Source organism: Neophocaena asiaeorientalis, unplaced genomic scaffold (genome assembly GCF_003031525.2).
Source record: "Neophocaena asiaeorientalis asiaeorientalis breed wild unplaced genomic scaffold, Neophocaena_asiaeorientalis_V1.1 scaffold477, whole genome shotgun sequence".
NCBI classification, from domain to species: domain Eukaryota; kingdom Metazoa; phylum Chordata; class Mammalia; order Artiodactyla; family Phocoenidae; genus Neophocaena; species Neophocaena asiaeorientalis.
The window spans coordinates 2,511,877-2,525,778 of record NW_020172630.1 but is presented as its reverse complement, the minus strand read 5'-3'; the positions used below and the strand labels follow the sequence as shown (position 1 = coordinate 2,525,778).

Here is a 13,902-nt window from a genome sequence, read left to right as displayed (position 1 = left end):
GTATAATCACAAAAAGTTGAAATTTCATTAATATAGTAGTAATGAGTGTATGCAGAAAAGAACAAAAAATGACTTATTTGAAGAGAAGAAATCTGAGATAAATATAAGTCTTCACTACACAGGGGCCAGAAAGATTTTAATAGCTAAATAAGTAAAATAACTAAGAGAACAGAGGAAGATGAAGTTGGAAAGAAAGCAGAAAGGGGTTCAGGATATTTTAGCATCTTTTAATAACTGGCTTAAATTTGTTAACTAATCACCACAAACTCATAAGCATCCCTCATAAATGTTTGGCCTTTTCAGATTTACTGAATATGTTGATAATGTTGACCTTATTCTTAAAATACAGGCTCACGCCTCACAGGAAGGTGACCAAACATGAACTCCTTAGTCAGGCAAATATTCTCAATTATGTAGCCTTCATTTGTTAGGACGAATACACTTTCCCAATTATAAAAATAAATGTGGAAAAGACAATGTGTTAATTTTTAATAAGTATGAGGTCATGACATGTTTTATTTTCATCTGAGTAAGGCTATGGGGTTCTTTAGATCTATAACTCCTAGTCATTTTTTTAGTCTAATAGCTATGTACAAAAAAGGATAAAGAAACTTGGCTAGAAAAATATCAATTCATCATTTTAATATTTCATAACAAATACAATTGGTTTATATCTATGTATGTAGTTCAAATTATTGTATAGAAAATTATTTTAAAGGGTTGCAAATAAAAGGAGACTCAAGAAGCTGAAGAATTAAGGGAAAATCCAGATAATTATATTATTATTCTCAAATATCTGGTTAATTTGAAATAAACAGAATTTTAAAATTTCCTTATGTATATGGATAAATGCTTCAGTGCTTTTACACTATATTAAATTAGGCAGTTGTACTATTTTTCTCTGACTTGTTTTGTTTTTTTTTAATTACCATTTTCTTTATCAACCTTGCCTTAAAAAATGCTAAGGAAAAGGCATTCTAGAAGGTTGACTTGGCTTTCACCTGGGAAACTCCCTTGACACAGAAAAAAAAAATATTTGAGAAGAAACATGCAATGAAAACAAACATTTTAATAAAATTGTTATCTTTAATACAACTCTTACCATGTACCAGAAAACTTTGTATAAATATTTCATTTAAATTTTCACAGCAACCCCTTGTAAAGTAGGCATGATTTTCCTTTTGTAATAGTTGAGAAATTTAAGGTTTCATAGAATAAAGCATGTTTTCCAAGGAGGCATGGGGGAAAAATAGCAGGTATAGGACAGATATTCCACATGGGATTTTCTTGACCATAACGTTTATTGCCATTAAGATTTAGATGTCTTAAATAACAAAATGTATTCGTTTCTTTATTTTAAAAATGGCTGTGAAAATATGAGCATGTGTACATGTGTGTCTGGGTGTGTTTATCTGTATAAGCATGCCATCACCAAGAAACCAAGGCAGCTTTTTAACCACGTCATGCAGCGGTGACCTATAGTTTCACACTTCATCCTTAAAAGGGTCCTTGGAGAACTGAATCTAATGAATGTTCCAAGGCCAGATACAGTCATAAAGTTCCCCGTCTTAGACTCTACCAGTGTTACCTAACAGTGGATAAGAGAAAAACAAACAAACAAAAGCGAAGTGATTTTCCTATGGACAAATTTATTGCATATTATTAAAGAAACACAAAATGTGAAGGGTTTCTAATTGCAATTCAACAATATAATTGAAAAAAAGGAAAGCATTTAAACAGTTCTCCTGGTGCTGAATTTTCTGTTCATTTTTTTTCATAATTTCAAACATTTATGAAACCTCAGTTACTGGATTTAGCTGGACAATACACATTAGCATCTTAAAAACTTAAGATCAAAGGCACTGTAAATTGTTTTTTACGTTGGAATTTCTTTAAAATCCAAATACATTGTGTAAATGGACAAGAACTGAACAAAACACATAGAAATCTTTTTTTTTTTTTCAGATGGTACAGAGCAATTTCTTCTGAATCACGAATAACAGGGAGTAAACTTGGCTAGGCTAAGAGCACAAAAAATATTGTACTAATGTTAATTAAGGTGGTAAGAATATGTAATTTATGCAAGTATTTTTATTTTAAAAATATTTTATTTTATCAAATTTGTCCTTTTTTTCTGTTTTGCTTTATTATATGAGCAACCTAGAAAGTTTTGAGGGTGAACCAGACCACATTCAAGGCTATAGAGCATATTTGCCATAGGAAACGCTGAATGGTATTTCCCTATGTGCATGGAAAACAATGATATTAAATATGTAAGTGGTGAAACAAACAGGCTTCTCTTTCTAAAAACCAAGAGTTATCATTAAAGAATGTTGTTAGGTGAAGAAAAAAAAGTTGACTCTGGAAAATTAATTCTTTGATTTCTTCCAGCAAAAGATTTAAAAATAGAGATCATAAATTTTTTTGTTTCAATGAAATATTTGCTATAACATTGGGCTTCAGATAAAGAATACCTTTAAGTGATATATGTACATGCAATTTGGCTGGATTTTGTTGAACATCATATTATGATTTAATGATAATTCTGGCTTTGAAGATTGATTCCTAGATTCCTTAAATCAAGGACACATTCAAAAGAATCATCATCAACAAAAAGAGTTGAATCTGTAATACCTTTCATGATTGTGACAGATATCCAGAGCTATCTAGAACACTCAAATATGTAATCTCTTAAGGGCATAACATGTATTGTAATTGGTAAAAAAAAAAAAATTTTTAGAAATCAATTGAAGACCATGGGTTTTAACTTCTTGGCAACACAGAGTTGACTTGTTCTAAATAAAGACATTGTTATTCAATCCCAGTAATTAGAGATGGATCATTGACTTGGGAAAAGTGTTTGTATACTGAGCACAGGATAAAGAAAAACACGAAAAGGAGAAAATAGCTCTGTGCTTTAAGTCGGAACTGAGTCTAGGATGTGTGAGGCCGTGGGAGAGTAGGGTTTTACAATCCAATTCGGTTTCCTCCTTCCCATCAGGCATTGTGGAATTTGATTCCTTCAGGTCAACATCGCCTATTAACTGTACAAGACATAGATTGATAACCATGTCCCCCTTGTTTAAAGTTACCAGAACATCAGGAGACAGAGCGGGACCCAGTTTAGTAGCCAGGACCACAATATGCACTTTATATTTTTGAAAAAGTCTCCGTTTCAAGCTCATGGGATGTGTTCTTTTGTTTCTTTTTCTTTTTTGAATGGAGAAGAAAGGCTGGCCTATTGCCATTCCTGCTTTTAAGAGTAAGTAACCATCAGAGGGGTCCAGGCTATAAAATACTTAATGGCAATAAAGACTACAGCTCAGCTCCACTGATAGATGGTGTTAGCAGCTTGGAAAGCAACCAATCTCTGAAGCGAAACGGGAGGTGTGAGCAAAAATAAGGAAGCAAAAAATTAAATGGTAGAGCTGTTTTTCAAGGTAATATTTATAGAATACACTCTTCAATGAAGACAAAATGCATTAAAATGATAGGCCATTAGGAAAGACTGCCAAAAAATATCTAAAATGAATGAGCATTTCCCTTAAAAGAAGCTAAATCTAATTAATCAAGAAATATGCACAAGAGTCAAATGTTATGTTTTGAAACTAAAGAATGTCATGCTGGTCTATGACAATTATGTACAATCAACTGGGTTTTGAGAATTATACCAGTAATAAAAAGCACACTTTTGTCTATCTTTCAACTACAAATGAAATATAGGTAGATATAGATTACTGAAATGTGGATATCAAAAGCTGATATTAATGTAATTTTAAATACTGTTCTTATTAATATATCACGCTCATGAAATTAAAATATATTATTCTAATGGATGAGGCAAACAATCTTTTAATTGATTAATATACTTGTTGGGAAGCAAGTGTTGACATACTGTGGCAGTAATGCGCTTTTAATTATTTTCACTTTTCAATCCTAAACTTACTCAAGTGGTCGAGTTCATTACTTGGAAGAAAAACATCAACTGTAACTATGTCACTAAATTGGGCAAAATTGCATGTATGCCTGCTCAGCTGGTCAACTTACCGTTTGAAATTTCAGTAAAATGTACATTCTGTCCTTCACTAGACCTATGTGCAGTCTTGAAATTTATGTTGAATATAAAATCCCACTAACCCTTAATTGAAATTTTATAAAAAGAAACTCTCCCGTCCAACTTGAAAGGCTAGCTGTGCAGAGTTGCCTATTCATTGTCATCTGACATTTAATACATTTCCGGAATGTAAATTCATACACTCACCAGTGGGCCCAGAGCACAACCTTTGGCCGTGCAGGCTTGGACTCTGAAGGAATGTAAGCTCCAAGGAGCAAATCCAGAAGCATGACAGCCGAGTTCTGAGGAATTGTGAATTAATATACCATCTAGATATAGTCCGTAACTTGTGATAACACCTGGGAAGATAATAATTGCCTTTTAGTATGATTGTTAGACAATAGCAAAGAATGTCTTAAAAGAAGCAAGCACTTCTTGATATGATTTCTAATTTCGTGGAATCACAGTCTCTCCCTTAGTCTAAACCCTGTCTCTTTCCAAAGAATAAAACCGACTTTAAACTCTTGAATATCAAAATGTTAAGCTAATTAGTATAGAGACACAAATAGAACCCAAGGGTCCCAGTATAGGAATCTTTCTATTGCATCACGTTAACTGCTGTCATTGGTGTTCCATATAAAAAATGAATAAATTAAGTACGTTTATAATTTGTATTGCTTTCTAAAATGATATCCTAATAGATGTGCTTTAGAAGTCCGACGACCTTGTTGGGTAATGCATTGAGTGTGACTCAGGATGTGTCAGGCATTGTTCCAAGAGCATCCTCCTTTTTAACTCTCTCCTCACAGCACTATTATAATAAAGGCAGTATTATGATCGCCATTTCATAGATGAGGAAAATCAGGCACAGATAGCTTAGGTCACTTGCTCAAGGGCACAAAGCTCGCAGGTTTCGGAGTAAGGATTTGAATCTAGGCGGTCTGGCTCCAGAGCCCATGCTCTCAATTACAACACTGAATCACCTAAACAGAAAGCCTTGGCAATTTGCACGGATTACATTTATGAGACACTCATGAATGGGTTAGAGAAACTATGATTTGCTAGATTTAATGATCAACTTAAATTTATTTCAGAACTTATGTGCATTTTCGTGAAATCAACTAACAGAGATTTGAGAGACTGAATGGCTAATATAATCATTTATATGGCTAATATAATCATTTGATTTACTGCATCCAAACATGCATTAAAAGGAAGTTAGGGATCTCTGTTCACTGGAAATACAGCATCCTCACACTCATTAAACATTATACTGGGGGAAACAGAACTTTGCTTGCATGCTAAATTAGAACCTCTTTCAAACTAAAATTAATTTCGCAGTGCCCTCCTGGGTGTGTCCTTGAGGACTTAACTGGTCATCTGTCAGACAGCCTTCCCTGAGGACAGATGCTGGGTGCCTCTCCACTAGCGCACAGCACATCTTCATCATAGTGTTTACTTTCCCACTTCTCACATTATTAGTACCATTATTCCTTATTTAATTGCCTGACATTGCCAATGGGCTACAGGATCCCCAAGGCAATCTTGACTCTTCCTCATCTGTGTATTTCTAGAGCTTAGCACTATGACTAAAACATAGTAGGTACTTAAAAAATATTGACTGAATGAATACATTACTGTATATGCAGCATAGGAATAAAATATCAGCATCCAATACAGAGTGAAAATTCAAGACAACAGGAAAAAGATATCTAGATACCTGAAATGTGAAAAGAAACTTGCTAGAAGGTTGATATTATAGAATAGCTCAAAATCAGGATTTAGAGAAGGAGTGAGTTTTGAAACAAAGACTCTAGCAAAATCAAAGGTCATCAAGGGAGTCCCTGAGAGATGGCTTCCAGGATGCCTGACTCTCAGCCTATGAATAGCAGATCTGGTCTTGTGAATGTCCTGAAAGTAGATCAAACATTCATCCGTCACCATATTAGGGACAGCTTCACTCTGGGAATCATTATACCAGGAGACTTTTTACAAGCGTCCCTCTCTCCTGGGAAGGAGTTGCTCACTTCTAGAACCTGTTCACAGTGGTCTGGCAGCTCCATCGTCTGTGAGCTTATGGAATGCTGTGCTTGTTGTCAGAATATCTCTCACAATGCTGCTTTTGATTACGAAATCAGTTTATAGCAAAAGAAGGAGGAAGTGAACTAACTACAACTATGGAAGTTATCCATCTTACAATATACCTCATCAACCCATCGTCTGGGAGATTGCCGAAATGGCCTCTGGAAGCCTACCTCACAGCCCAAGCTGAGAGATAACACCCTGTGGATCTGGGGTTCCTATAGGATGCTACGTCTGCTTCGAACAAGGAACCTGTATTGGATGCTGGTTTTTCTATAGTGAGAAAACGTTGGACTCAAGAGAAGGTAGTCAGCGTATTACCTCTCACTATTATACTTCATATGCTACACAAACTATTCGTGCTTTCTCTGCTCACAGAGAGGAATACTTATATCATGGGGCATCACCAAGGTACCAGTAAATTAGAAACTGAGAATATTATTGATAACCTGGTAATTTGGGATCCTAGTGCAACTAGATCAACAGGCAAAGAAAAATTTACTATGTGGAAGGAGGAACTAGCTTCCTTCCGCAGGCTGACATTCCGGACTTTCCCAAGGACATCCCTTTGTCTGACCAGGTCTGAACATGTAACTTTTAAAAGTCTAAAGTACCTTAAGCCACAACCACTAAGGACACAGACCTTTTAGTAGTACACATTTGGTTGCATCGCTAGGTCAAGAATCCCAAACAGATGGGCAACTGGCTGAGAGCAAGGGGAAGAAGTTTTAAATATCAACTATGGCCTTAACTAGTTATAGAAACAAGAATTGTAGACGTTATTTTTTATTTCGTGCTTAGTACATAGAGATTTGTATATAATAACTAATTTTCCCTCCTCCTTTTCCCTATTGATTTATATTTTAAAAGTTCGTGGCTTTTAGTTTATAGTTTAGTTTTTAAGTTGTAGAATATCCATGTGGGTTGTATCTAAACTGAAAGGGGAATTAGTACCACCCAGATATGACTACAGTGACAGAGGGTAAGAGCATCTTCATCTGTCCAAAGCAGAGTAGTATCATTTGGGGTGGAAGCATGCAGTGATTATCAACAGTAGTGGAAAGTAACAGAAGGTAGAAGAGTGGGCATGGCGGCTGAATAGCTCAGCTGCTTATTCATCTAAGTCATCTCATCACAGCTCTACATCCACACTTCTAGTCTGCTCTGTGCACTGAGCCCAACAGCCAGCACATTACGTTTGTAGCGCTCTTGCTGGTTGCATTTCTAGTAAGTTTCACCAAGAGGAGGCATTGCTAGAAGGGCAGAAGCAGGAAGAAAGAAAACATCCAGCTTCCAGCTCCAAGAGCAGAGGCCTTTGCTGACTGTCACTACACAGCCAAGCAGGGGCCACAACACGCAGTCCGGACATCACAAGCTCCTCTTCCGTATTTGCAGCTTCTTCAGTAGTGGAATCTCGGTGGCTCTTGATGGTTCAAGCATCCAATTCAAATCAGCAGATCCAGCAGCGGGCCCACAGCTCAGCTCCTGCCCAGGGAACTAAGCACCTTGCTGGCAATCACGCTTTTTGTTCTCCTGGTATCCACCTCCTTCACCCTTTTTTTTTTCTTCCGGTCCTTCCAATGCTCTTGTAACCAACTCCTTGTACAATATTAAATATAGTCTGTCTTGAATACCTAATGCATTTTCTACTTGACCAATTAGAGCTTGATCAATACATCCTTTAGGATGAAAGCTTTTTAAAATTTAAATGAGCTTATACTTTAAAAAGCTAGTGCTTTGACCCATTTTCCTTTCTGAAGATAACTCTGTACCATGTCTCTTTCCGAAAGCAGGTCCACTTCCCTTATTTCCCAAATTTTTGAGAAAGTGTCTTCATTTTACTATCAGGTACCCCTCTGGCTCCACAAAAAAAGTGCAGCTGTCAGCATCTGTTCTTCTTTATTCTAATGTCACCATCTATGGTAACTCAAAGAATACTTACAGAGAGTATTTGCTTTAATGCCATTTAATACTTGACACACAAAAGCACAAGGGAATTAAAGCTAAGAAATGAGAGGTACATAGTGAGAAACCAATTAGCACATGGAAAATTTAAGAGAAGAAAAATAGATAAAATCACACTAATAATATAATAATGAAGACAAGAAATTACTATATACGCCAGGCACTTTGCTAAGCAATCATTGTATGTGATGGGCACACAACGTGCAAATCACTTATGTTATTGCACTTATGTGCAAATCACATGTTGCAGAAGCTCTTAAAGAAATTTTAAGACTCCTGAAACTCCATCTTCTTGACCTGCTTTTCAACACTGAAACAGAAAGTACCCAAATCAATATTTCCCTTTTCTTACGTAATTGGGGAACAGAGAACTTCTTTTCCGCTGGGATTATGTGCATAATATCTCATTTATCTGACACAATGGGAAATGAGATATTTTATGGGAGTTAATTTTTGTTATAACTCAATCTCATCCCTGAAGCACAAACTTAAAAATCTTAACCATTTTTGGAAGAAATCTTTCCAGCAAGCACTACACACTTTCCTATAGTTTCACACAGACAATAATGAATATAACTGAATCATTCTGTGATGATTCAAACAGACGTCAGAGACTGTATCCGCTAATTCAGTGACACCCTCCAGGACTGGACTGAGGAGATAGAGGATACTTACGCAGCTCTTCCCCTTAATGTCACTCAGTGGCTACACTTCAAGTCTAGTGTCTCCATTTTGAGTTCTCCACTCTCCCTCAGTGACAGGCTCTCAAAAGTAACTTCTTTGTTTTGTCTCCTGGACTCTAACAAGTCAGCCCCTAGCAAGCTCTGCTGAGAAACTATAACCATGACATTTAGAACTTTGGATAAAGAAATAATAGACAGTTACTGAGAGAAGAGCTCAGAGTAAGATGAGCACATGGCAAATGAGCTGAGAATGAAATTAAGTGACATTTGTGACAGCTAATTCAACTGCTCACATTTTTACAATTCATGATACATAAGGAGTGGATGAGACTGAAGTCCAGACTCAGGGCAGGTGAGATCTCACACTCATACACACACACACACACAGAGTTACCCAGCTTTCTTAGGTGACCAATATTCAACCAATATTCGACCAATATTCAAATTCAAGTATTTGTAGGATGCTAAAAGATTTATAGGGCTAAAAGATCAATTGTAGAGCCAGTGTGCACTGGATAAATAGTTTGCCTTTTAAGTCATTTTGGACACGCTTCTCTACTTCATCCACCACACCAACTCCATCCTCGGTCCTGTAGACCTTACATCCCAAATTGATCTTTCCCCATCTCTACATCCATGGCCATCTAGTCCATTCTGCCACCATTTCGTACCTAAGAATTATAGCCACCTAAGTGTTTTGATGCATTATTCATACTCCCACAAAATTTATTCTTGATAATATAGTCAGAGGGGCAGTTTTCAAAACACATATCTGATCACGTCACATGCAATCAGTGATCAATCTGGTCTTCGCCAGTACTAGCAAGATGAGTTTCCTGTCCCAGAACCAGGAAGCTGGGGCCACCATAAGCATGTTGTAAGGATGAAACAGACTAGCGGTGCTGACCTCTCTGGGTTTTCTGCCTTTTGGTCCAGGTCTTACCAGCCAATCACCAGATCTAAGGTCAGACCAAAGTGGGATACTACTGTGGTTTAGAGCTGGAATCCACCTGTGTCCCGCTCCCCCAAAAGAGCCTAAGACAAGGCGTTTCCTCTGATCTGATTTGGGCAAGGCCGTTAACTATAAAATCTTGAATTAAGGACACAGAGTCAAATTTGTGGACAATAAGAGATACCATTTGAAAAGAACACTCCATTTCTTGTCAAGACAGGCAAGCAAAGTTCATAGCTTGTTTTTATTAGCAAATGTTTTGATATAAATAATATTAGTATGATATGAAACATTGTATAATTCAGTTCTCAAAACATACATTAAGTAATAAGTCTAAAATATCTCTTAACACAACAATTTTTATTGACCTCAGATTCCCAAAGTGAGGTACAAAAACTAGTGAATATAATCTAGTGGCCATTTTAAACATAGCCTAAGAAGACACTTTCATTCTTTGACTAGAGCACAGGACACGTACAGATAGCTTTGGGAAAAGGAAAATGCTAAGTTCTTAAAATGCCATGTAAGTATTTTTGAAATTAGAAAACAATTATTAAAAAATGTACTGAACACTTACTTTGAGTCGGACAATAGGCGGCAGGCTTAATATGAATTATTTCTGTTAACTTTGACGACACCAGGAAGTTAGAACTGTTATTTGCCTTGTCGTGGAGATGAGGGAATGCAGTCTCAGAGAGGCTGAGCTACTTCCCAAAGTCATACAAGGATAAATTCAGCGGTGGGATCTGGCAATCTCATCCCACTGCTGCCACTACTCCTGTTATCCATTTCCAGCCTAATTTTCTCTCCTAAGATATGCAGGAATTCCACTCGCATTAAGAACTGACGAACATGCTCTAGCCCTCAAAGCAATGAGGATGAGGCTCATGAAAAAATTAACATATATTTATTGAAAGCCAACTACCTGAAAGGTACTGTGCTTGGTGCTTTGGGGCACAGAAAGAATAAGAAATAGTATCTACCTTTATGGAAGTAAGAAAAGGGTTAAACACAGGTCTAACTAAATAACAATCCAAGAGTTAGATGAGTGATAAGCACCACAAAACCTTTATGGTTTTGCCCAACAAATGGTACAGACAGTAAGTACAGAAGCTTCTAGCAGGGAACAACCACTCTGGCTAAAGCGAGTACTAAAAGCTTTTCAGAGCAGCCATGTCTTCCCTTCAAGGAAGCTGCATCTTCCATAGGTTCTTCCATAAATGGTACAAGGTGAAAAGGCAATGACTCAGGAAGACGCCCCTGGTAGGGAAATGATATTTACCAACATGTGGAAGGAAGCTAGTGCAAGGTATAGTGAAGATATCCTGAATAGACCAGTATTTTCTTGTCGTTGCTGTAATTGGTTAAAGTCTAATAGAAAATAAGGATTCAAAGGGAGTTAGGGCCTGAACGCTGCTCCAAGAAGTTGGGATTTTATGATACACGGGAGAACCATTGATGCTTTTATGTACTGACTAGGGGCATAATGAAAGTCTTATTTAGAAAAATTAACCTAGAATGACATATATAATACTGGCGTAGGGAAGAGCATGGAGGTAGGGAACAGTAGGACAGATGAAAATATCAAAAAGAAAAAATAATATTAATAATTTTTAAAGCCACATTTTCCTGAATGTATCATAACTAGTTGTAACCCAGGCAGGGATGTGGAAATGCCACATTTCAGCAGTAGTGCGTGGCATATTCTAAGAGAGATATCTTTAACACTTTTATATATAGCTGACCTTTGAACAACATGGGTTTGAACTGCATGTGCCCACTTATATGTGGATTTTTTTCAGTAAATACAAAACTACACATTCTGGGGTTGGTTGATTCCACAGATGCAGAACCGCAGGTAGGGAGGGCTGACTATGGGGATCTGAGCACCTGCGGATTTTGGTACCTGCAGTTGGTCCTGCCAATCCCTCATGGATGCTGAGGGAGGACTGCACGTGGATTTTCTATCACATCACCCGCATTGCTCAAGGGTCAACTGTACTTTCTCCTTTTTAATAAAACAAACACGAGCTTAGGACTGGGATGTGTTAGACTAAATACGGTATAACAACGTCACTAGTCGAAGAGAGAGGTATCTATCTTTATCAGAGATGGACTGTGAAATTCCCAATAAAAAAACTCATAAAAACCTGCTACCGAAGAACTAGCTTACCTCTATACTAATGGTTTAAAAGGGACTGATTTTCATTTGAGGATTAAAAAAGAAAGTTATGGGCCTGTTTTGTATCTTGACTGTATCAGTGTCAAAATTTTCGTTGCACTAGTGTACCATAGCTTTGGAAGATGTTGGCCATTAGGGGAAACTGGACAAAGTACACATGGCTCTCTTTGCATTATTTCTTACAACTGCATGTAAATCTAGAATTATCTCCAAAAACAACATTTAACTAAAATAGAAAACAAAAACTGTTATGTAGGGAAGCATGACAGAAGAGGCAAACACTTGAAAGGCAGGGGAAGTTGATGCTGAAAAAATAACTGTATTTATATTTTAATCAGATACTTTAGTCCTCAGCAAATACCCATGAAAGCAGAAAGAGTTTCACTTTTCCTTTACAGATGAGAAAAACAGGTTTGAGAGAGGTTTGCTAACTTGGCCGTGATGGTTGGCACTGAAGCATTCAGACTCCACAGGGCACCAAACAGGATACTCGACAGTTTCTGTGGATCTATTTTTTTTCCATCTTTAAAAAATTATGTAATAAAACATAATATAGAAAAGTGTGTAAAATATGTTATATTTTTAAAACAAGTTAAAAAGCAAAACTCCTATAACCATCGCCAAGATTAGAAAATAGAATATTGCCAGCACCCTGCAAATGTCTTATGAGTCCTTCATGATTCCAACCCTTCCCCCGTCACAGACAACTAGATTGACTTTAAGAACCATTTTCTTGCTTTTCTACCTAAAAATGCATCCCTAAACAAAGCAATTAAGTTTTGTGTGTTTTCTACTTTGAATTAATAAAATAATATTTAAGCATTTTTTGCATCATTTTTTGTCCAACATAATATGCACCAGTTCTATCCATGTTGTTGAGGGTAGCCATACTTTGCTCATTTCCATGGCTGTATAGTATTTTTGTAAGGCACAATTTATATATTTATTCTATTGTTGATATTTAGATGGTTTCCACATTTTGGCTGATATATCAATGTAGCTATAATCATTTTGGCACATGTGTCCTGTGTCTCATGTGTACAAGTTTCCTAGGGTATAGATACTGGAGTGGAGTTGTTGGGATATATTCAATTGTCTAGTAAGACAATGCTCAACTCCTTTTAAAAGTACATCAATTCCCATTACCACCTATAGTGCCTGTGAGTCCTCATTGTTCCATATCCTCAAAAAGACCTTGTACAGTCACTGTTAAATTTTTGCCAGTATTTTTTTGCATAAAATGGTGCCTTGTTTTGGTATTATTTTATTTCCCAGCTTATTAAAGAGACTGAGTACATTTCCTTATGTCTATCAGCCATTTAATTTATTTTTTCTTTTGTGAAATGCTTTTCCAGATCTTTCCCCAGTTTATTATTGATTCTTAGGAATACTTTATATATTGTGGATACTGGTCTTCTGATAGTTACATGTGTTGTAAATATCATATCCCATTCTGTTACTTATCCTTTCAGGCACTTAGTTTATAGCACATTTTGATGAAAAAAAAATGTCCTTAATTTTAGTAAATGTTTTATCAATATGAAGTTACCTAATTATCTCTAATAATCCTGTTTGCCTGAACATCTCCTTCGTCTGATATTAAAGTAGCTATACCAGCTTTCTTTTCTATTTTTATTCCTTACATTTTAGTTTGCTTTAGTTTGAGAAGGAAGGGGTTAACAGCTGGTTCAGGGGCCTTTCCCCTAGCCTTGGGGACTCCTGAGGCTCTAACTTGGCTGAATCTTTCTTGCTACACTACCTCAAGATAAACCAGAATCCATCTGAGCACTGTGTACTGGACCAAACATCTGACCTCATCGTCAATGTTGTTTATAAGTAATGGTTAGTTGGCATCGATGAGATGCAGTTGCACCAAAGAATGCACACTAGTCATGTACCTGGTACCCTCATGGTGGGATAGAGCTGTGGTTTCATTCAATGACTTTCGATTAAGCTTTAGGAAAAATGAGGGAGAGCTATATAT

At 36.6% G+C, this 13,902-nt stretch overlaps 1 protein-coding gene across 1 annotated transcript in view; it reads right to left on the bottom strand.

The window, feature by feature from the left end:
* USH2A (usherin) overlaps window positions 1-13,902 on the bottom strand; it is a gene marked incomplete at its 3' end in the record, with an annotated part of 720,880 nt that overhangs the window by 308,413 nt on the left and 398,565 nt on the right. Inside the window, exon 35 of the mRNA XM_024739202.1 lies at window positions 4,262-4,413. Coding sequence (XP_024594970.1) covers window positions 4,262-4,413 — 152 coding nt within the window. The remainder of the gene's footprint in view (window positions 1-4,261; window positions 4,414-13,902) is intronic.